The sequence below is a fragment of the Phocoena sinus genome, chromosome 1 (genome assembly GCF_008692025.1).
Source record: "Phocoena sinus isolate mPhoSin1 chromosome 1, mPhoSin1.pri, whole genome shotgun sequence".
NCBI lineage: Eukaryota > Metazoa > Chordata > Mammalia > Artiodactyla > Phocoenidae > Phocoena > Phocoena sinus.
Genome location: NC_045763.1, coordinates 22,724,277 through 22,749,087, shown reverse-complemented (window position 1 = coordinate 22,749,087; position 24,811 = coordinate 22,724,277). Strand labels below are relative to the sequence as shown.

General features: G+C 49.8%; 1 protein-coding gene across 1 annotated transcript in view; it reads right to left on the bottom strand.

Annotated features, from left to right (window-relative positions):
* Positions 1–20,769: 20,769 nt before the first annotated feature.
* The window catches only part of OPRD1 (opioid receptor delta 1), a 36,080-nt gene continuing 32,038 nt past the window's right edge, over positions 20,770–24,811 (bottom strand). The window contains exons 2-3 of the mRNA XM_032642157.1: positions 23,784–24,133; positions 20,770–21,311 (exon numbers count right to left, since the gene is read on the bottom strand). Of these exons, the coding sequence (XP_032498048.1) occupies positions 20,770–21,311; positions 23,784–24,133 (892 nt within the window). The remainder of the gene's footprint in view (positions 21,312–23,783; positions 24,134–24,811) is intronic.

Below are 24,811 nucleotides of genomic sequence, written 5' to 3'. Positions count from 1 at the left end.
GGCACTTGGCTCCTCCTCTGCTAGGCAGGAGCTGCTTGGGGGTGACTCAGCAACGCCAGCGCCTGCCCTGGCCTGATAACTGTGTGGGCCTGGGAATGCGTGTGTGGTGGGGGAGGCCTCTGTGTTTCCGAGTTCGTGCGTGGGACGTCTACGTGGGAGTGTGCTTGTGATCTTGACCTTGTGTGTGTCTCTCATCTCTGTGTGTTGGGGGCGGGGTGCATTTATGGGTGTGACAGTGTGCCCTTGTTGGTGAGTTTGCACAGAGGGTGTGACTCTGTGTTTGCCTCTCTCTGTGTCATATAAACTGGGCCCCCACCCCTACCCCGGCCCCGCCTCCCACCAGGCCCTGGGGCCCTAGAGAAGTCTGCCCTGCCCAGGGCCCTCTCTGCCTAGACAGCCTGGGTTTCTTGCTGAGGTGACTTGTGCACTTGTGTGGGGGGTGGGATGGCTGGCTGGGTGCTGTCACTGCCTGGACTCCTGGCCCCCTGCCCCACTGCCCCTGCCTGTGAAGTCTCCACCTCCCTCCCCTGACTCAGGGAGTTAATTTGTTCCCTGAGATGATCCCTGTGGGGGAGGCCTCCAGAGGAGGCGATCACTATTATTTTATGTGCATTCTCTCATTTGATCCCATTGAATCCTTACAGCCAAAAGTGTTCTAAAGAGGGTCTGAGAGCAGAAGCGACAGCCAAGGTCACACAGCTCGTAATAGAAGGCATGAAGGTTACAGGTGGGGGGCAGATCTCTTCCCCAGGCTGAGCACTGAGTTTGCCTGGGGCCTGTGGGGGACTGATAAGCTTGGGGGAAAGAAACTGTTTGTGTCTCCCCCTCCTCCTGCATTGCCTGGGCCTCCAGCCAACTCCCTATCCTGCCAGAGCCTGGGCTCTGCCATCAGCCCTGATTGGGTTTTGGGTTGGGTGATAATGAGGCCAGAGTATGGGGCAGGGCCAATATGGGAGCGTCTGTTCCTTCAACAAAACTTAATTGAACACATTATTCAGAACTGACCAGTACCCAGTCTAACTGGGGAAGGGTGTCACAAGACCAGGCCACAAGGAATGATGGAGACAGAGTGGAAAGCTCAGGCCTGAGGCAGGGGATGTGGCTGGAATCTGCTGCAGGTTTGAATCCTGACTCCACCATTCACAGGGTGGGTGTATGACCTGGCCAGTCATATTTCTCTCCTAGCCTGTCTCCTCAACAGTCAAATGAGGTAATGGCGCTCATCCGGCCATTACCTCACTTTCCTGACTCCAGGACATCATGGCTCTAGGGTATTAGACGGGGTTGCCATTTGTAAACTGAAAGTTGCTCTCCATACATAATGGATGTTCCTGTTGTGATTCACGGCCTCCTGTGATGAAGGCCCTAAAGCAACTGTATACCCAGAGCCCAGAAAAGAAAAAGGATCCCATCTGAGGGATTAGGGAAGATTGCCTGGGAAAGGTGACCTTCCAGCTAGACTTTTTTTTTTTTTTTTTTTTTTTTGCGGTACGCGGGCCTCTCACCGCCGTGGCCTCTGCCGTCGCGAAGCACAGGCTCCGGACGCGCAGGCCCAGCGGCCATGGCTCACGGGCCCAGCCGCTCCGCGGCACGCGGGATCTCCCCCGACCGGGGCACGAACCCGTGTCCCCTGCATCGGCAGGCGGACTCCCAACCACTGCGCCACCAGGGAAGCCCCCAGCTAGACTTTTAAGGATGAATTTTCTATATGGAAATGGAAGAGGGCATTCCAGGGGGAGGGACAGCCTGCACAAAGGCCTGGAAGTCGAATAGTGAAGGTGTACTTTGGGAACAGAAAATGGTCTGGTATATTTGGAGCACAGAGTGAATTGTGCGACCACATAGTGGAAGGCCTTGAATGCCAGGTTAAGACCAGGGCAGGTGGGACTTTCTTGGTGGTCCAGTGGCTAAGACTTTGCGCTCCCAATGCAGGGGGCCTGGGTTCGATCCCTGGTCGGTGAACTAAGATCCTGCATGCCACAACTAAGACCCGGCGCAGCCAAATAAATAAATAAATATTTGTTTTAAAAAAAGAGCAGGGCAGGTGGTGGGGGAGAGGGCAGATACTGACATTTGGGGATCAGCCAGGGAGGCTTTGAGGTAAAGACAGCCATGTGCTGGCTGGGTTGTGGCAGTCACTTGGGGGACATCTGAGGTGGAGAGAGAGAGAACTGGTGAGAAGTGGTTCAAGGAACCCTCTCCAGGAGGATCCATTTGAAGCCTGGGGAAGAGCCCCAGGATGACATCAAGGTGGGCAAGACGCTGCAGAGCCCCCTCCAAGGGAGAGATGGGGATAGGTAGGGATGGAGAAAAAGCCGAGTCAGGTGCCCCAGTCCAGGGAGGGATGCATGTGTGGGCACAGAGGGTGCCCACCAATAAACACCGAAGGTCTCTGAAGGCCCTGCTGCCCAGGTTTGCTAGTGTGGGGAGGGGGCCAATCCCGCCAGGAGAACCCCTTGCCAGGGAAGGTGTCATCTCCAGAAGCCCCTATTCAAACAGCAGTGGTTGCCAATGATTGGCTTTTTATATATCTGCCAGGTACTTCACTAACCTGTCCCCATGAGATCCCCCTATTTTATCTGGGTGAGGTGAAGTGACTACTTGCGATCACACAGCCAGTGGCAAGGCCAGGACTTGAAGGCAGCACTCCCCGTTTCCTGAGAGGGCAGGAAAGAGCTGATGGAGGTGTTTGGTGGGAAGGCTGAGATTCTGGCTGTTTGGGGCCAGGAATCTGGAAGGCGCAGGCTTCATGGAGAAGGAAAGGTGGTGTCTGCCGCCACCTTGCGGTCATAGAGCCGCTGGGGGTGGCGTAGAGCTCAGCCGCCCAGGCCGCTGAAGGGGACCAGCGCCAGGGGCTGAACCTGTCATAGGGCGGCTGCTTTGGGCGCATGGGGGTCAGCTCTGAGGCAGGGGGTTGTGGTGTTCCTCTCAGTGCCTTTGAGAGGATTAAAAGAGATCATCTTTACTCCTGTAAAGACCCTTCACAGCCTTTACTCTATCTTTACAGTTGGGTAAACTCAGGACTCAGTGGGCAGGTCTAGGATTCTGGAGCCTAAAGATTATTTGGAGGCCTGTCTAAAAACAAATGTAAAGATAAGAATAAAAAATGGAGAACTATATTCAATATCTTATGATAAACCAAAATAGAAAAGAATATTTTAAAAAAGAATATATTAATATATATCAAGATATGTATAACTGAATCACTTTGCTGTATAGCAGAAATTAACACATTGTAAATCAACTATACTTCAATTAAAAAATTGATTACAAAAAATATATATCATGCAAAACAACACCAAAAAAACAAAAAAGAATAAAAAATACCTGTAGCCACTCAAGGTCAGAGGACACAAGTGGGAAGGAGAGAAAGTCAGAGTGGAAAGATGCAGTGGTCTCAACCAATTGAAGTTCATGTAATTCTTTTTTTTGAATTTTATTTTATTTATTTTTTTTATAAAGCAGGTTCTTATTAGTTATCCATTTTATACATATTAGTGTATACATGTCAATCCCAATCTCCCAATTCATCACACCACCACCACCACCACCCCCCACGGCTTTCCCCGCTTGGTGTCTATACGTTTGCTCTCCACATCTGTGTCTCAATTCCTGCCCTGCAACCCGGTTCATCTGTACCATTTTTCTAGGTTCCACATATATGCGTTACTATACAAGATTTGTTTTTCTCTTTCTGACGTACTTCACTCTGTATGACAGTCTCTAGACTAATCCACGTCTCTACAAATAACCCAATTTTGTTCCTTTTGATGGCTGAGTAATATTCCATTGTATATATGTACCACATCTTCTTTACCCATTCGTCTGTCGGTGGGCATTTAGGTTGCTTCCATGACCTGGCGATTGTAAATAGTGCTGCAATGAACAGTGGGGTGCATGTGTCTTTTTGAATTATGGTCTTCTCAGGGTATATGCCCAGTAGTGGGATTGCTGGGTCATATGGTAATTCTATTTTTAGTTCTTTAAGGAACCTCCATACTGTTCTCCATAGTGGCTGTATCAATTTACATTCCCACCAACAGTGCAAGAGGGTTCCCTTTTCTCCACACCCTCTCCAGCATTTATTATTTGTAGATCTTCTGATGATGCCCGTTCTAACTGGTGTGAGGTGATACCTCATTGTAGTTTTGATTTGCATTTCTCTAATAATTAGTGATGTTGAGCAGCTTTTCATGTGCTTCTTGGCCATCTGTATGTCTTTGGAGAAATGTTTTTTTAGGTCTTCTTCTATTTTTGGATTGGGTTGTTTGTTTTTTTAGTATTGAGCTGCATGAGCTGTTTATATATTTTGGAAATTAATCCTTTGTCCGTTGATTCGCTTGCAAATATTCTCTCCCATTCTGAGGGTTGTCTTTTCATCTTGTTTGTAGTTCCCTTTGCTGTGCAAAAGATTTTAAGTTTCAATAGGTCCTATTTGTTTATTTTTGTTTTTATTTCCATTACTCTAGGAAGTGGATCAAAGAAGATCTTGCTGTGATTTATGTCATAGAGTGTTCTTCCTATGTTTTCCTCTAAGAGTTTTATAGTGTCCGGTCTTACATTTAGGTCTCTAATCCATTTTGGGTTTATTTTTGTGTATGGTGTTAGGGAGTGTTCTAATTTCATTCTTTTACATGTAGCTGTCCAGTTTTTCCAGCACCACTTATTGAAGAGACTGTCTTTTCTCCATTGTATATCCTTGCCTCCTTTGTCATAGATTAGTTAACCATAGGTGCATGGGTTTATCTCTGGGCTTTCTATCCTGTTCCATTGATCTATATTTCTGTTCTTGTGCCAGTACCATATTGTCTTGATTATTGTAGCTTTGTACTATAGTCTGAAGTCAGGGAGTCTGATTTCTCCAGCTCCAATTTCTTCCCTCAATATTGCTTTGGCTCTTCGGGGTCTTTTTTGTCTCCATACAAACTTTACGATTTTTTGTTCTAGTTCTGTAAAAAAAAAATGCCACTGGTAATTTGATAGGGATTGCATTGAATCTGTAGATTGCTTTGGGTAGTATAGTCATTTTCACAATATTAATTCTTACAATCCAAGAACATGGTATATCTCTCCATCTGTTTTGTATCATCTTTAATTACTTTCATCAGTGTCTCATAGTTTTCTGCATACAGGTCTTTTGTCTCCTTAGGTAGGTTTATTCCTAGGTATTTTATTCTTTTGTTACAATGGTAAGTGAGAGTGTTTCCTTAATTTCTCTTTCAGATTTTTCATCATTAGTGTATAGGATTGCAAGAGATTTCTTTCCTTTAATTTTGCATCCTGCAACTTTACCAAATTCATTGATTAGCTCTACTAATTTTCTGCTGGCATCTTTAGGATTCTCTATGTATAGTATCATGTCATCTGCAAGCAGTGACAGTTTGACTTCTTCTTTTCCAATTTGTATTCCTTTTATTTCTTTTTCTTCTCTGATTGCCGTGGCTAGGACTTCCAAAACTATGTTGAATAATAGTGGTGAGAGTGGACATCCTTGTCTTGTTCCTGATCTTAGAGGAAATACTTTCAGTTTTTCACCATTGGGAATGATGTTTGCTGTGGGTTTGTCGTATATGGCCTTTATTATGTTGAGGTATGTTCCCTCTATGCCCATTTTCTGGAGAGTTTTTATCATAAATGGGTGTGGAATTTTGTCAAAAGCTTTTTCTGCATCTATTGAGATGATCATATGGTTTTTATTCTTCAACTTGTTAATATGGTGTATCACATTGATTGATTTGCATATATTGACGAATCCTTGCATCCCTGGGATAAATCCCACTTGATCATGGGGGTGTTGATCACTTAACATCCTTTTAGTGTGTTGTTGGATTCTGTTTGCTAGTATTTGGTTGAGGACTTTTGCATCTATACTCATCAGTGATATTGGTCTGTAATTTTCTTTTTTTGTAGTATCTTTGTCTGGTTTTGGTATCAGGGTGATGGTGGCCTCATAGAATAAGTTTGGGAGTGTTCCTTCCTCTGCAATTTTTTGGAAGAGTTTGAGAAGGATGGGTGTTAGCTCTTCTCTAAATGTTTGATAGAATTCACCTGTGAAGCCATCTGGTCCTGGACTTTTGTTTGTTGGAAGATTTTTAGTCACAGTTTCAATTTCATTACTTGTGATTGGTCTGTTCATATTTTCTATTTCTTCCTGGTTCAGTCTGGGAAGGTTATGCCTTTCTAAGAATTTGTCCATTTCTTCCAGGTTGTCCATTTTATTGGCATAGAGTTACTTGTAGTAGTCTCTTAGGATGCTTTGTATTTCTGCGGTGTTTGTTGTAACTTCTCCTTTTTCATTTCTAATTTTATTGATTTGAGTCCTCTCCCTCTTTTTCTTGATGAGTCTGGCTAATGGCTTATCAATTTTGTTTGTCTTCTCAAAGAAGCAGCTTTTAGTTTTGTTGATCTTTGCTATTGTTTTCTTTGTTTCTATTTCATTTCTTTCTGCTCTGATCTTTATGATTTCTTTCCTTCTACTAACTTTGGGTTTTGTTTGTTCTTCTTTCTCTAGTTCCTTTAGGTGTAAGGTTACATTGTTCATTTGAGATTTTTCTTATTTCTTGAGGTAGGCTTGTATTGCTATAAACTTCCCTCTTAGAACTGCTTTTGCTGCATCCCATAGGTTTTGGATTGTTGTGTTTTCATTTTCATTTGTCTCTAGGTATTTTCTTATTTCCTCTTTGAGTTCTTCATTGATCTCTTGGTTATTTAGTAATGTATTGTTTAGCCTCCATGTGCTTGTGTTTTTTATGTTTTTTTCCCTGTAATTGATTTCTAATCTCATAGAAATCAATTACAGGGAAATTTTTGTGGTCAGAAAAGATGCTTGACATGATTTCAATTTTCTTAAATTTACTGAGGCTTGATTTGTGACCCAAGATGTGATCTATCCTGGAGAATGTTCTGTGTGCACTTGAGAAGAAAGTGTAATCTGCTGTTTTTGGATGGAATGTCCTATAAATACCAATTAAATCTATCTGGTCTATTGTGTCATTTAAAGCTTCTGTTTCCTTATTAATTTTCTGTTTGGATGATCTGTCCATTGGTATAAGTGAGGTGTTGAAGTCCCCCACTATTATTGTGTTACTGTCGATTCCCTCTTTTATAGCTGTTAGCAGTTGCCTTATATATTGATGTGCTCCTATGTTGGGTGCATATAAATTTATAATTGTTATATCTTCTTCTTGGATTGATCCCTTGATCATTATGTCATGTCCTTCCTTGTCTCTTGTAACATTCTTTATTTTAAAGTCTATTTTATGTGATATGAGTATTGCTACTCCAGCTTTCTTTTTTTTTTAATTAATTCATTTATTTATATTTTTGGCTGTGTTGGGTCTTCGTTTCTGTGCGAGGGCTTTCTCTAGTTGTGGCGAGCGGGCGCCACTCTTCATCGCCGTGCACAGGCCTCTCACTGTCGTGGCCTCTCTTGTTGCAGAGCACAGGCTCCAGACACACAGGCTCAGTAGTTGTGGCTCACGGGCCCAGTCGCTCCGTGGCATGTGGGATCTTCCCAGACCAGGGCTCCAACCCATGTCCCCTGCATTGGCAGGCAGATTCTAAACCACTGCGCCACCAGGGAAGCCCTCCAGCTTTCTTTTGATTTGCATTTGCATGGAATATCTTTTTCCCTCCCCTCACTTTCAGTCTGAATGTGTCCCTAGATTGGAAGTGGGTCTCTTGTAGTCAGCATATATATGGGTCTTGCTTTTCTATCCATTCAGCAAGCCTGTGTCTTTTGGTTGGAGCATTTAATCCATTCGCGTTTAAGGTAATCATTGATATGTATGTTCCTATTACCATTTTCTTAATTGTTTGGGGTTTGTTTTTGTAGGTCCTTTTCTTCTCTTGTGTTTCCCACTTAGAGAAGTTCCTTTAGCATTTGTTGTAGAGCTGGTTTGGTGGTGCTGAATTATCTTAGCTTTTGCTTGTATGTAAAGCTTTTGATTTCTCGATAGAATCTTAATGAGATCCTTGCTGGGTAATATTGGTTGTAGGTTCTTCCCTTTCATCACTTTAAGTATATCATGCCACTCCCTTCTGGCTTGTAGAGTTTCTGCTGAGAAATCAGCTGTTAACCTTATGGGAATTCCCTTGTATGTTATTTGTCGTTTTTCCCTTGCTGCTTTCAATAATTTTTCTTGGCCTTTAATTTTTTCCAATTTGATTACTATGTGTCTCAGCGTGTTTCTCCTTGGGTTTATCCTGTATGGGACTCTGCGTTTCCTGGACTTGGGTGGCTATTTCCTGTCCCATGTTAGGGAAGTTTTCGTCTATAATCTCTTCAAATATTTTCTCGGGTCCTTTCTCTCTCTCTTCTCCTTCTGGGACCCCTATAATGCCAATGTTGTTGCGTTTAATGTTGTCCCAGAGGTCTCTTAGGCTGTCTTCATTTCTTTTCATTCCTTTTTCTTTATTCTGTTCCGCAGCAGTGAATTCCACCATTCTGTCTTCCAGGTCACTTATCTGTTCTTCTACCTCCATTATTCTGCTATTGATTCCTTCTAGAGTAGTTTTCATTTCAATTACTGTATTGTTCATCTCTGTTTGTTTGTTCTTTAATTCTTCTAGGTCTTTGTTAAACATTTCTTGCATCTTCTCGATCTTTGCCTCCGTTCTTTTTCCGAGGTCCTGGATCATCTTCACTATCATTCTTCTGAATTCTTTTTCTGGAAGGTCGACTATCTCCACTTCATTTAGTTGTTTTTCTGGGGTTTTATCTTATTCCTTCGTCTGGTACATAGCCCTCTGCCTTTTCATCTTGTCTATCTTTCTGTGAATGTGGTTTTTGTTCCACAGCCTGCAGGACTGTAGTTCTTACTTCTGCTGTCTGCCCTCTTGTGGATGAGGCTATCTGAAGTTCATGGATTTTACTTTTGCCAATTTTACGGACACATATGGCCTTGTGAACACAAGGCCATGGTCCTTCCTAGGGCCTATGCAAGTGTGAGGCCTTGACTGACAAATAAACCCCATGGTGAGTCCACCCCTAGGCCTGGTAAGGTCAAGTATGAAGTGTCCATGGGAGATTTGGGAATTCTGGAGCCAGAGCAGGATCTGGGTTCATGTCTCCCAGCCAATCCCCTCCACTCCCAACCCCACTCCCGTGCCTCACAGGCAGGCTTTCACCCAGATCTTCCAGAGCTTCCTACCTGTAACTAAGCCCATACTCAATGTACCTTCTGTGTGGCCACCTACTAACAGTTAGGTTGCTCCAGCCAGGACTACTCAGGGATCCTCTGTTCCATCAGTTGAATCCTCCTTTGCTTTCCAGGCTTGGAGGTCCAAGCCCATAAGCCCCAGGAAGCCTTCTCTGCCTGCCCTTGCCTCCCCAGACAGTGCCAGCACTGTGCTTGGCACCAAGGCCTTTGGTCAGTACAGAGTTGTTGTCTGAGTCCCTGCAGTGCTGTCAGTCGGATATCACCCACGTGCGGTCAGTCTAGATGGACACATCCTAAGCCCCTCCTCTTACAGCCAGGCTGGGGCATGGAGGGTGGGAGACAGAGAGAGAGAGGACTCAGACCCAGAGACAACACCTCTGACATATGGGTCACTACCGTAACAGGGGGCTTACATTGTTTTGCAGGAATTTGGAATCAGCTCCTGTCCAGTGCAAGCTGGCTAAGACTGGTTGGGGCCGCTGACCCTAAAACTGGGCCTGCCCAGGTGTCTGATGAATGACCTTTTGACATCAGAGGCCAAAAACTCCACCTCAGATCATGCTAAGCACCTCCGTTGTTGAACATGCATCCTATAAAGAAGCCACGTCACTCAGATACACCTGTGCAGAACCCTGATTACCTCACCCTTTCCCTACCGCCGACCACCTTTCCACACACGTAAGACCCTGCTTCTTTATCCCCCACCCCTTGCCTTTGGGGAGGCAGATCTGAGATTTGTTCTCTTGTCTCCTCACTTGGCTGCCTCGTGAACAAACCCTTTCTCTGCTGCAAATTTCGGCATCTCAGTGTCTGGCTTGCCATGTGTCAGGCAGACGAACCTGGATCGGTAACACTAGGTCTGCCTGACTCAAGGTGTCAGGCTGTCTTTGCTCAACCTCAGTACTGGACCGTCCAGGCTGAACCACCCCTTCCCACCCCTGACCCACATCTCCTTCTGGTCTCATTCTGGATTCTCCACCCACTCAGTACAACCAGGATGGTGAAGAGAATCTCAAAGGGGTCCCAGGGGCCCATGGGAGTGGAATATCAAGGAAGGGGCCCTTTTGGAGCCCCACACTGTACAAGGGGAAAGACTGGACTTTCACCTGTTTATTCACTGCTTATCCTCAGTCTGAGCACAGATCCTGCCACACTGTTCACATTAAATATTAGTTGAATGAATGAATTTGAGGCAGCAGCTCAGGGTAGGGGAACCTTCTTGGGTGGGGAAATCATCCCTCCAGGTTGACCTCCTCCACCTCTGGGTGCTTCTCCTGGTCCTCTGGGGGTGGGGATCTGGGCTGGGTTTCCTACAGTTCTTTTTTTTCATATAAATTTATTTATATATTTATTTTTGGCTGCATTGGGTCTTCGTTGCTGCGCACGGGCTTTCTCTAGTTGCGGCGAGCGGGGGCTACTCTTCCTTGTGGTGCGCAGCTTCTCACTGTGGTGGCTTCTCGTTGTGGAGCACAGGCTTTAGGCGCGCGGGCTTCAGTAGTTGTGGCCCGTGGGCACTAGAGTGCAGGCTCAGTAGTTGTGGCGCACAGGCTTCGTTGCTCAGCTGCATTGGCAGGTGGATTCTTAACCACTGCACCACCAGGGCAGCCCCCTACAGTTCTTAGTAAATATTTTCAACTTTGCTGTGTCTTCCTTCTCTTTCTCTCTGGAGCAACATCCTGACTATCAGAGGAAGCTGCTGTGTGAGCTTGGCAAGTCACTTCCCCTCTCTGAGCCTCCAGCTCCTCATTTGTTAAAAATACTCACTTTCAGACTTCCCTGGTGGCGTGGTGGTTAAGAATCCGCCTGCCAATGCAGGGGACACAGGTTCGAGCCCTGGTCCGGGAGGATCCCACATGCCGCAGAGCAACTAAGCCCATGTGCCACAACTACTGAGCCTGTGCTCTAGAGCCCGTGAGCCACAACTACTGAGCCCACGTGTCACAACTACTGAAGCTCGTGCGTCTAGAGCCCGTGCTCTGTAACAAGAGAAGCCACCACAATGAGAAGCCCACATACTGCAATGAAGAGTAGCCCCCACTCACTACAACTAGAGAAAGCCTGCGTGCAGCAACGATGACCCAATGCAGCCAAAAATAATAAATTAATTAATTAAAAAAATTTTTTGAAACTCACTTTCAAGGTTTTAAATTATTCAATTGAAATATTTATTATGACTTTTCATGTGCCAGGCACTGCAATAAGGCCCATAGATTTAAAGACTAAAGGCGGTAATAGCTTTAAAGGACAGCAGTGCCTGACACATAAAGAGTGGTGTCAGTTATAGTTCTCCATGCTCACCCAGTATCTCCCAACAGAATGCCTCCCTCATTTAGGACCCTCTTTCAGAAACCAGTTCCAGTCCACAGTTTCCAGGGATGAGGAGAAGTCTGGGCCAGTGGACAGCAGAACAGGAGAAAGGAATAGGAACCAAATAAGGGTGCTAATGTCAGGCATGGCCAGTAGATGGCAGCAGCGTCCGTAAAATGAGCTTGTCCTCCTGCAGCCTCTCCTAAATTTCTCCCAGACCAGGCTGCATTCATACAGTGAACACCTTAGTGTGAACAAGTGTGTGTCCTGGTGGGAGGTGTGTGTACAAAGAAGTGCGTGTGCATGTGTATGTCAACAATACGTGTACAGGTGCCAGGAGTGAGTCTGGGTGAGAGAACAGAACGTCCCCAGCAGTGTGAAGGTGTGTGGTGGGAGGAGGTTCGTGCACCCAGTCAGGTATGTGTACGTGTTGCCTCCGGGTCAGTGTAGGTCTATTTGCATGTGGCTGTGTGGTGTGTATGGACTCTCCCCGAACCCCCAGAGCAGCCTCTTAACCTTTTGGGTCCTGGAGCCCTGGGCACCCAATGAATCCCGTGGCAAAGTACGTACTTGACACAGAGTGCATACCCCATTTCAGAAGGTTCTGGAATCACTGTGAAACCCCTGGGGGTTCCCCTGGGTAAGGAAGTACATCCAAATGTTAATAGAATGGAGAACTACGGATGACATTTTGCCCCTTCTTTTCAAGCTTATTCTGTTTCTATAGTGAGCATTTTATAGTGACCATAAACATCACTGAAGAAAAAAACCCCCGTGTTCCCTTCCACCAGCCTTTCCTTCCCTCTCCTCCCAACCCCTTAGGAAGCAGCTGGGTTCCCCTATGTCTGGACGAGCTGTAGCGCTCAGCAGCTTGCTGAGAGAGGGCAGGTCTTGCTCAGCATGGGGGTGCTCTGAGAGCAGCTGCGGGATACGCAGGCAGGGCCAAGGGTCAGCACAGTGCGGTCAGAGAAGGCTTCCTGGAGGCAGTGGAAGCGGCACTGACTTGGAAGTGTGAAGAAGCTGGCACCTGACAGAAGTCTGCCCATCCCACCCCATTTCTCTGAGAACCGCCTGCCCTTGGGCTGGGCCTCAGCAGTCCCCTTCCGGTAGAGGGTCCCCCTCTCTCTCCAAGGGATTTTGAGGTGGCAGGCAGGAAAGATTGAACTTAGACTCCTAGCATCCTCTATTGGGAAGAAGCACGAGAGGTCATCTGGATTTTTCAGGCAACTGGAAGCTACTGAAGGTTAAAAGCAGAGTGTGTTTCCCCATTAATAATAAGGTGCCCTTGTTACATGCACAGCTGTTGTCTTGTCGGGTCCTCAAGAGAATCCTGGCAAGTTAGTTACAGTAATTGTTATCCTATTTTACCAAAGAGGAAAGTGATGCCCAGAGTGGTCCTGCAGATGTGCTTTTCCTCAGGGCAACTCCAGAGGTGAATTAAAAAATCTCGACGGTGCACATACTCACATAAACGCCTAAGGCTCTGGCACGTGCCTCCCTCTCCCCACTCCCCTCCTCTCCCTCCCCTCCCCGCCTCACCTTCAGAGCTGTTCTTCCCAGTCTCAGTGGGAGTTGGCTCTGGGCAGAGCTGCGGAGCCTCTGGGAGGTCTGGACTTGAGCCGCTCCCTGAGTAGAGTGAGGCCAAGCAGTCAAGGCCCTCCCTACCTGCCCCCCCGCAGCCCGGTAGCCCTGCCTCCACCGCTGCCCACACAGTCTGCAGCTGGGGGTGGGGTGAGATCCCAGTCTGGGTCAGGGCACCCACCTGAGTTGGAGCTTTTCACCTTGACACAGCAGGGCCCAGGTGGGCAGCCCAGGGCTGGGGCTCGAAAGGGAGGTTGCCCCAGAGGGGAAGAGGGGCTCTGTGCCCTGGTGCTCTCTTAAGGACCCAGTCACACATGGTGGGGAGGCACATCCTGGACAGGAAGTTCCCGTTACAGAGTTATTGAGTAACAAACCATCAGGGCGAGGAGACTTGGGGCTTCTATGACCAAAGGCAGGGTCACGGTAGGGCAGGTGGGAGGAGGGTGGAAGCGGGGAGGAAGGTTAGTGGGAGCCCCAAGAGGCGTGTGGGCAGGGCCCTGGAGGACAAGGGCCTTAGATTAGGGGGTGGGCCACAGCGAAGAAGGAGGAGCCAGTCTGGAGGGGTGGGGGTGGGAGACCTCTAGGAAGTGGCTACAGCTGCCTGCTGTGTCTATCTCTCCCGTCAGGTGGGGTTCTTAAGGACAGAGTAGCATCTCCCTCTGAGACAGGTCCTGAGGGTAGGGCTACCCTCTCCACTCAGTGTGAGCAGGCAGGTCTATGTCACCCCCCAGACTGGGGCCCCCTCATGAGCGGACCACAGAGGGTGAGCAAAAGAGACAGCCAGAGGGCTTCCCTGGTGGCGCAGTGGTTGAGAGTCCGCTTGCCGATGCAGGGGACGCGGGTTCGTGCCCCGGTCCGGGAGGATCCCGCATGCCGCAGAGCGGCTGGGCCCGTGAGCCATGGCCGCTGAACCTGCGAGTCCGGAGCCTGTGCTCCGCAACGGGAGAGGCCACAACAGTGAGAGGCCCGCGTACTGCAAAAAAAAAAAAAAAGAAACAGCCAGAGAAGTGGACACTGAGAATAGGGCTCACTTTATTGGGAAAACAGAAGGTTGGGTCCTTGGTCCCAAAATGGGACCTGGGAGAGGCAAAAGCCAGGTGTTTAAGTCAAGTTCATTTTGACATGCCTGCCTCCATCACCCCCAAAGGGGGGCAGCTCCAATTACAAACACCAGACCCCCAGGGGGTCTCTGGTTTTCCCCAGTCTCTGGGCAAATGCCCAGGGGATTTTACCAATAGATGTCTGCTTCTGGGATCAAGGAACATGAGGGAAATGTCTCTTTCTCTCCCAGGATGGCAGCACACTCAGAACCCATCAATTCCTGCCTCTGCCCCTCCATTGTGCAGAGGCCCAGAGAGGGACAGAGCCCTGCCCAGGGGCACACAGTCAGCAAGTGGAGGATGGAGAGTCAAACCCACATGCCCTGTCTCCTGGCTTGGGACTCATTCCAAGAGGAGATTCTAGAAGATGAGCCCCATCAGATGGATGTCACCTGCACCAACACCCGCCAAGGGACCAACCCCATGACTCAAACATGCAAGCCAAAAGGCCCAGGCCAGTGCCACCCGGGGATCTTTCTTCCCTCCCAGGTTGTGCCCCAATCTCGGGTCCCTGGGCGGGCAGCCCCAGTGAGGACAAAAGGGGACAGCTATGTAGAAGGTACTTGGAGAGAAGACATCCTCTTGAGACTTGCTTCTCTGATGCACGCTGTCCCCGCTTCTGAAACTCGAGGAGATGGTTAAAAAGTAAAGTTCTTTGCTCCTGACCCACCTACAGCACTTAAGAGACGGGGGTCAGAGCAGGTATAAGGTGTCACGTTAGATGACATTAAAAAGCTCCGTTTGTTGAGCACTTACTATGCACCAGGTATAGTGTTACCAAACCAGGTCCCTCTGCCTGACACTCCTTCACCCACTCCGTAGAATAATTGCCCTGTGCCGGTTGCAGCGTCAGCTGCCGAGAACACTTGTGTGACCCCAACAGACAGGTCCTTCACTCATAGCCTCTTTGTAAATCTTCACAACTTCTTACCAGATAAGCGTTGTCATCCATGGTGGAGGAAATGGGCTCAAAGAGTGAAGTGACTTTCCCAAAGTCACACAGCAAAGACATGGCAGGCAGTCAAAAAAAATCACTGAACAAGCAGGTCTTCCATGGCAGGGAGAAACTGGAAGGGAGAGCGACCTGCCAAAGTCACAGCAGTTTCTTGGATGGCTGGCCTGTGCCCCTGCTGCCAAGGTGATGAGGCACAGAGCCTGGCAGGAGGATGCTCAGTTCACACCTGTCAGCCGGACACAAGGGTCTCCCTAGTACCACCAGTGTAATCACAGAGTGTCCTCTTGGGAGCCAGGAGGAGGAAAGCCGAGGAAGTGCACTCGACAGACCCAAAACAGCATCCTAGCTGGCCCAGCCGTGGACAAGCCGTGTAGCCTTGGGCAAGTCATTCCCTTCTCTGAGCCTCAGTTTCCTCATCTGTAAAATAGGGGTAATAATGCCTACTTCACAGTCATGCTGTGAAGATGAAATGTTACCCCATGTAAAGTGCCTAGAACAATGAAGGGCCCTGCATGCGGTATTACCTGTTATGCTTACACTGGCCTCGCACTGAGGTCTGTGCCTGGGAAGAGCTGCGCACAGGTGGGGCTCACGAAGGTGGTGCTCACGGAGCCAGAACCGGAGCGACCCCCAAGCCTAGCGCTCCGCTCCGTCAGGAAGGCACCTCACCAGCCCCTCTCTGGCCCCCATTTTGAATTTCCAAGCTGCCCGCCACCAGAGCCACACAGCCTGCTATTCTAGCCCCTGCTAGAGAGTCCTGACCCTCTCCTGTCACTCCCCCCAACACCCAGCACTATGTGCTCAGTGCCCAGAAATGACATAAAGGAAGACATGATGATAATATAAACGATAAGAGAAAGGAGTGTGTGTGTGTGTGTGTGTGTGTGTGCGCGAGTGTGAATGCTGGTGCCAGGATCCGGGGGGATCACTTCCTAGGTGTTTTGGGGCCTCCAAGCTGGCTCCCAGCCTGGATCTGCAGTAGCTGCCAGGCGGGAAGGCACGCCGAGGCCAGGCTGAGGAGCTGCTGCTGATGACAGAGGGGCTGGTCTTTGGGTGGAGGCCCAGCAGGGGCCCAGCCTGGACTGTTGTTCCTTGAAGTCCTCTCAGGACATAGTGACCCCTCTCCATCTTGGGGAACGTTTCAAGTTCCAAGCCAAACAAACCTCCTTAGACAGCAGCTTCCGGCACCCCCATTATTATTACAGGATAACCCTGTATTGGGGGCCTACTATGTGCCAGGCAACATCTCTATCCTTCAGAGAGAGTGCTTGGAAGTGAAGGGACTTGCCTAAGATCACACTGCTAGCAAGTGGCCAATAATCCGGCAAAATCAGGACACTTACTAGAAACTGAGCATCATATTAGAGACTGACTCGTTCCCTCATCTTAAATCTAGGAGGAAACAGAAGCTCAGAGAGGGCAAATCCCTTGCTGAGGTCACACAGCCAGCCGGTTAGCATCACAGCTGAGATTTGAATCCATTGTTGGGGCTTCCCAGGCCATGCAGAAGACTGAACTTGAGGGCTCTGGTTTACTCCCATCACCCTCCTGCCCTCCCCACCCAACCTCTCTTACATTACACTTGACATTATCCATCACTCCCTCCCCCTGGGAACGCCCTCCTCCGGTTTCCATGGCAGCACATTCTCCCCCATCCTCCTCCTGCTTCTCTGGCAGCTTCTCACTCTCCATGGTGGCTCCTGAGCTTAAGATGCAGGGGGATCCCCAGTCTGGGTCCCCCATCTCTTCTCTTCATCACTACCTCTGAAAGCTCATCTCATTTTCCATCTAGGTGTCTAGCTCTGACCTTACACTGCAGCTCCACTTTTAAGTAATAGAGGCTACTTACCACGTGCTAAGAACTTATGTGCTGGGCCCTATACATACATTAATTCATTAAATCCTCACAACAATCCCATGAAGGAAGTCCATTCTACGGATGAGGAAACTGTGGCACAGAGAGGGAAAACCAAGATCTGACTCCAGCCTTAATTAACCACTACTTCTATTACAAGAAGAGATATGAAATTGTAGGACATTTTGAAACCAGAGGCAAAAACTTTCCTCCCACCTCTTGAAAAGAGAGGAGTGGAAATTTTGGAGGAAACCAGACCTAGCCCACCGCTTTGAGAGCTCTGTGATGATCCAGAACTACACTGCCAACTTGGAGCTTTAACATGCCCATGCACAATACACTTTGAAACGTGAAGATGTGGAGGGCTTCGGGAGGAACAAAAGTTCATGGAAAATTGCCCCTTTCCCTCAGATTTTTCCATTTAAGTTTTAAGTCTTCAAATACCTCATCCCAGGATGCCAGCTACTAAGGCTCTTCCACTTCAACAATGTCTGGAATTCACTGGGAACTTTGACCCTGGAGCTCCACTGACTTGAGTTCTGCCACCACCAACGAACGGGCTCTGTGACTTAGGGGTAAGTGGCTTGACCTCTCTGAGCCTGACTACTTGTCTAAAATAAGGGCAACGCTGGGGCTTCCCTGGTAGCACAGTGGTTAAGAATCTGCCTGCCAATGCAGGGGACACGGGTTCAAGCCCTGGTCCAGGAAGATCCCACATGCTGCAGAGCAACTAAGCCCGTGCCCCACAACTACCGAGCCTGCGCTGTAGAGCCCAAGAGCCACAACTACTGAGCCCACGCACCGCATCTACTGAAGACCGCACTCTCTAGATCCCATGCTCCACAACAAGAGAAACCACCGCAATGAGAAGCCCGCACACCAAAACGAAGAGTAGCCCCCGCTCGCCGCAACTAGAGAAAGCCTGCGCGCAGCAACAAGGACCCAACACAGCCAAAAATAATAAATAAAAATGAAATAAAATAAAATAAGGGTGATACACTTGCCCACTGGGCTGTCATGAAGATCAGAGGGATAATGTGCATCAAGTACGTGGCATGGGGCCTGGCACACAGAAGCATTCGGCTAAGCCCCACACTCTGGCTACACACAACTTCTTGGGTTTGCCAAGCACTTGAACATTTCCAGCTTTTGCACACGCTGTTCTCTCTTCTCGGTGGTCAACTCCTAGTCATCCTTGAAGGCCCTCTGACCCTTTCCACCTCTTCCAGAATTCCTACAAATATAGGTTTCAGTAAAAAGCTGGGACAGGCACTTCCCTGTGACACCCCTGCCCTCCCTGTCACGGAATGCATCACACTGAGATGCAAAGATCTGTTTATGCTCTTGTCTGAGCATGGGCTTGAATTTTCTGAGGGCAGGGCCGTATCTGACTCATTTCCGAGTCCCAGTGCCCAGTGTGCACATGAAGTAGTCAGCCCCTGATGACTCCAAGACAAATTTATATATAAGAAGTGGTAAAAAACAAACAAACAACAACAAAAAAAAAAACAGGCAGATCTGTTACAGCCACAGGAAATGGCAGTGAGTGGATCCAGAGCAGCCTCGAGACAGGCCTGTCCTAGGAGGGGTTGAAGGGGACACAGTCTTTACATGGAGAAGAAACAGCCCTGGCTCCTATATCACCTCCTTCAGGAGTCTTCCCCCGTTCCTAAATTGTCCCCTTTCTATGACATCTCCACAAGGCACTAGCAGGAGGGGTCCCAAGTGATAACAAGTGTCCAGGAGTGTGTCCCCTGCCTTGCTGACACCCGGCCATTCAGACACAGAGATCTCTATAGTCCAAGGATCCATTTGGATGGTGAAGGTGGTCTAGGTGGGCTGGGACCCCAGGCCTTGGTAGCTTAGCAGCCTGGACCTGAGTGCTGGTCATGGTCCCACATCTTCCAGGGTCCTAGTAGAGCCATTTCCTGAGGGAAGAAAATTCCCAGGTCTGGGGCTTCCTGAGAAGGGGACTATGCTTTGCCCACTAAGGGCATCCCTACCCCTAATGTGTCCAAAGCCCACCCTGGTGCCTAAGTGCCAAAGCCCCTGAATGCTAGCTCAGCCCCTGCTAGAGTGACAGCCTCCCAGACAGCAGAAAGGTTTTTGTTCCAAGGAAATGACTGTCAAAGGGAGAAGAGGTATATTGTTTCTTTTTTTTTTTTTTTCTGTTTGAGATAAAGACGTCAATTTCTTTCCATCTGTCCCAAAAAGGGAAGAAAATTAAATTTGTTTTTACAAAGATGTCAGCACACTGCTTCAGTAGGGATTCAGGGCTGTGTGATAGAGACAGTGCTGGGGAGAGAGGCGAGAGAGGTGGGGAGGTGGGGAGATGAAGCATGGGGGAGGCACAGGGAACAGGCCAGACCCTGATACTGGGGGGAAGCAAAGACCTGGCAGTGGCTGAATAAAATGCCAAACAAACAAAGAGAAAAACTTCTATGCCTAGCTCTGGTGGACCTCGCCCTTCGCAGCTTGAAGGGGGCAGCTCGAGCAGGTGGGGGACCTGGGGACGCACACTGATGCTGGCACTGCAGTTATAAAAATCTTCTTCCCCCGAGTTCCTTCAAAGTCAGGTCCCGGGGAGGGGATGTGGTTCCAGTTCACTGGACATGTTGGGTGCAGGCAGATGTTGGGAGGAGGGAGAGAGGATTTCCTGGAGGTTCTTATCAAGGCGCCAGAGACTGAGAGAAGGAAAATTCCACCCTGGTGCTTCAGATGCCCCCACCCAGTCCCAGGTGCCATCTACATTCACAGAGCTCTAACTAGTGTGGACGTCTGTCCTCCAGCACCTGGACCAGAGAAGCCAGGGCCGTGGGGATCCCCAAAGCATCTGCTCTCCAACTTGAGGACCTAACCTCAAAGCAGAAGCCCCCTCTCTCTGCCACCCCCACCAGCCCTTGGCACAGAGGCCGACTGGCAACTCTGGTTTTGGATCCGCAGGCCCTCCCTACTCCTTCCTGTTGGGACCCTACCCCATCTGAGGCTACCCTATCCTGGAGCCTCTGTCCTTGCTCCACTGTCTCATCCCAAGCCTCACAGCGACACAGTGCTGGAGACTACTTCGATGCGGGGCATCTCTGCCCATTCCAGGGAAACGACTGTCAAGGAGAGAAAAGGTAGGGTGTTCCTCTCTATTTTCTCTTTGTTTATAAAGATGCCGAGTTGGACCTGGAGCTCGGCAAGCCCCGCCTCTTTCTGGAACTCGGGGTTAGTACTCTACCGCAAATTGAGGCCCCATGCCCTGCACACAGGCCCTATCTCGTGGCCCAATCTGGAGCTGTAGACGCAGCCTCGCTGTCCTGTCCTTCGACTCACCCCCAGAAGGGGCCCCTCCCCATCACACAGAGGCCCAATCTTGAAGCTCAATTCCACCGTCCTCGCCACTTTCCCTCCTTGGTCCTGGGCCCGGTCTCAGGCCAGACCCCAATTCCTGCAAGCCCAGCTGCAATTAGAACCCGTGGCTGTCTCGAGGTTGAGGCCCCGCCCCCCGCGCGGGGGCCCCGTTTAGCCGCCCAATCCTAGAGCAACAGGTCCCACTCCCCTAGGCTCGCTAGCTTCCCCAGCCCAACCCAAAGCCTTTGACCTTGAGCTCAGCCTAGAGGCACCGCCCCACCATCCTTCCCCCCCCCCCCCGCCCCCACCCCGCCTTCCCCGGACCAGAGGTCCACCCCACTGCAGGGGCCCCATCTCCAGACCAGCGGCCCCCTTCCGCCCCACTCCGCGTCGTGGCCCCCGCCCCCATTAGAACTCGGCATGACCGCCGCCGGGTCACTCCGGAGGGCTGCGCGGCGGGCCGGCCCGGCGGGGTCAGGCGGCGGCACCGCCGCCGGGACCGTCGGACAGGGTGCAGGCGGTGACCCGATCGCGGGCCGTAGCTTCGCGGGCGCGGGCGAAGCTGCCGGGTTCCGGGCGGCCGCAGGGCGTGCGGCAGAGCTGGCGGAAGCAGCGCTTGAAGTTCTCGTCAAGGAAGGCGTAGAGCACGGGGTTGAGGCTGCTGTTGGCGTAACCGAGCGCGATGCACAGGTGCAGCGCGGCCACCACGAGCGGGTCGCGGCGGTCGATGTCCACCAGCGTCCAGACGATGACGAAGATGTGGATGGGGGCCCAGCACACCACGAAGGCGCCCACCACCACCAGCACCATGCGCGTGATGCGCCGCAGACTGCGGTCCTTCTCCTTGGAGCCGGAGAGCAGGCGCACGCTGCGCAGGCGCAGCAGCATGAGGCCGTAGCAGACGGTGATGACGAGGATGGGCACAACGAAGGCGAAGAGGAACACGCAGATCTTGGTCACCGTGTCCCAGTACCAGCTGGGGCTGGGGAACTGGAGCATGCACACCACTGCCCCGTCTGGGCCGGGGAAACAAGGAAAGACAGTGGGTGAGGGGCTCGTGGGCCTAAGGACCTTGTCTCCCTGCTCACCCACCCTTCTCGGCTTAGTCAAGCCCCACTGCCTCCTCCTGGCCTTTTCTCAAGGTGATTCTTCTACCCAGAATGTCCTCCATCACTTCTGCACTTGGTGAACTCCTACTCATCCTTCAAGACCTCAGCAGGATTGGCCCTAACCTAGGAGGTCTGCTTTCTATATTCTCTCCCAGTCCCTTTATCAGCCTCTATGTACATGGGCAGCAGTGATATAATGATAATGATATAATTTAGCCCAAGCCCACTAAATGACGGTCATTATGATAACTGAAAATACCCCCACACATTTCCAAAGTAGCTCCAATGGGGAAAATATTGCTAGGATTGACTTAGAGAGCATGAGTTAAGAGCAGGACTCAGGCCCCGCTGTGTGATGTGGCCTTGGGCAAATTACTGAACCTCTATCAGAGCTCCCATAAAGTGGGACTAACAACAGTACCTAAACTCATAGGGTTGTTGTGAGGATTAAATGGGCCATGGCATGGAAAGCATTTAGCACAGTGGGGTTCAAGCGCTTGGTACACTCACAGGGCCAAGGAGCAGAAACGCGTGGGAGTCCGGGGGTCAGAACTAGGGCCAAGGAGGCAGATGTCAGCTTAATGTCAAGAACTTTCTGACTGCCACACTTGTCCAAAGATAAGAGGGGCACCTAGGATGGAATGAGCTCCCTGTTCCAGGAGTGTGGGCTTGGGCTGGATGAGCACCTCAGGGGATGTTATGGGATTCAGATACAGGGCTGAGGCTGATCCAGGGGACTTCCAGGACCTCTTGGGATTCTGGAATCTGAGGACCCACCCAGTGGACTTGGAGCCTGAGAGTTGTAAGAAAAGGGCTGGGATCCACAGACAGAGTGGGTCCACAGGACATCAGGCTGGCAGGACCCCCACCAATGACTGAACCCAAGGACTTCATTGTACAGATGGCAGAAGCAGGCCCAGAGAGGAACAGCACTTGTCCAAGGTCACACAGCAAGTGGCTTACAGAACTGAGTGCCAATGACACACACTGGGGGAGTGTATGTGTGTGTGTGTAAAAGAGTGTGTGTGGGGTGGGTTGGGGATGAGGGGGCCCATCTGGCCTGGCCCCAGCAGGGCTGCAGTTAATGGCCTGTAAACTGAAGGCCGACAGTGAGGAACGGGGCCCAGCTGGTGAGTCAAGTCTAATCACACAGAGACTATATAAGGCACCAGGAGCTCTACCCTTGTGAGAGTGGAGGGTGGCCAAGAAACCTCCCACCAAGCCTGTTCCCTCTCCTACCACAACACAAACCTTCACCCCAGCAGCCAAAAGGAGCAACAGATATGGGGGCAGGAACCTTGGGTTCTAGGCCAGATTCTACCAAATGTCTGGCTATGTGACCCTAAGTAAACCACGTGACCTCTCTGATTCTGTTTTCTTTCAGTCCTATGGAAGTAGGAGTCCCTGCCTTGTCTATCTCACAGGCTTAATCATTCTGATAGCTGCTACTTATTGGGCCTTGACAATGAGCCAGGCCTTGTCCTAAATCTTTTACACATATAACCTCATTTAATCTTTTCAACACTCCATGATAGAGTGTGGCTCAGATAGGTTAGTGACCAGTGTCTTTGGCACCCTGCTAAACTACTTTTCCCACTTACATCAAGTAGGGATCATGTGACCAGCCATCACTAGGAAGTGATGTGCCCTGACATTTAAAAGTGGTTGTGCTTTCTCACCACTCCCATATTCATCTGCTGGCCAGATGCCAGCACACTGCTTCCAAAACCATCATTTGGAGCCTGGATCCCTGAATGACTGTGTGGAATAGAGCCCCTCCTCCGCTTACTCACATTGGATTGTGATTTGAGTGAGAAACTTCTACTGTGTTAAGCCTTGGAGCTTTGGAGATTGTTACAGCAGCCATCCTGACTGATACAGGCGGTTACTGTACTAATTGCCATTTTACTCTGAGAAAATGCACCTGTCATTCTGTGCAGGCCATTCTCTAGGCCTTGCTTTGGTCATCTGGGTCAACGGGGTGGAAGGGAATTTGGGACGGGATTGCAGATCTTGTGGCCCGCACTGCTCACTGGTCAGTGACACCCTCACCCCACCGGCTATCCATCCATCTCCCTAAAGGTCAGTCATCCACACATCTAGCCATCTGTAATCCCATTTATAAACTTCCTTTGGCCAGCTACCCATATGACCACCGACCAGTCATTCATCCTCACAACAGTCCACCATTCACGTTCCCATTGGTTGCCTATTCACAGTCCCACTGGCCAGCCATCCACACTTTCATTGATTGGCAATCCATACTTCCATTGGTGAGCCACTTACACCCACCCTGGTAAGTGGCCTGCAAACCCACGGAGGCCCGTGAGCTGCCTCCTGTGGTCAGTGACCTGTACCAAGGCTCCCTCCCTCACTCACCCCGGGGGCGGGTCACGGCCATGACCATGATGGGTACACCAACAACCGAGGCCAGGACCCAGATGCAGATGTTGATCAGCTTGGCCTTGGCAGGTGTGCGTAAGTCCAGGGCCTTGACAGGGTGGCAGACGGCGATATAGCGGTCGACACTCATCATGGTGAGCGTGAAGATACTGGTGAACATGTTGTAGTAGTCAATGGAGAGCACAGCCTTGCAGAGCAGTTCCCCAAAGGGCCACGTCTCCATCAGGTACTTGGCACTCTGGAAGGGCAGTGTGCTGGTGGCCAGGGCGTCTGCCAAGGCCAGGTTGAAGATGTAGATGTTGGTGGCCGTCTTCATCTTAGTGTACCTTAAAAGGAAGTGCATTTGTAATCTTTCCATTTCACAGATTTCAGTTTCACATGAAACTCAAGGAGGGGAAATGACTTGCCAAAGATCACACAAAAGGTCAGGGGCAGAAGTGGGACTAGAACTCTGAACTAGCTGATTCAGCATCGCTCCTTTCCACTATAACAGATGCAAAAGGAGTTCTCTGGCAGGGGGTAACTTTGGCAGGAGGTACTGGAGGAAAAACCCTTATCTTCCCAGGGGTTCTAAGCAATATGGTTAAAGATAAAGCTGGGCTTCAGAGGAAAACAGGTCTAGGTCCTAAGTCTGCCTCTACTGTTTATTAGCTGAGTGACTCTAGACTAGTAACTTGAATTCTCTAAGCCTCAGTGTCCATAACTATAAAAAAAAAGGGTGATACTTTTACCAACCTCATAGGGTTGTTATAAAATTTAATGAGATGATACAGCATTTAGCACTGAGCTCAAAGCATGGTAAGTGCTCAGCATGTGATAGCTGTTATTATTCCTCATATATAAGAGTGAAGCTGGGGGCTAGACCAGAGTGCCCTGACCCTCTGGCCTCTGCCACTGATCTGGCCTTTTGGGAATATGACTAGCCAGCTCCAAGGAAGCCGGGGCAAACTGGCTGGGGCCTTACACTGCCTGGATATTCTCCATGGTAGACCAGGGCTCCCAGT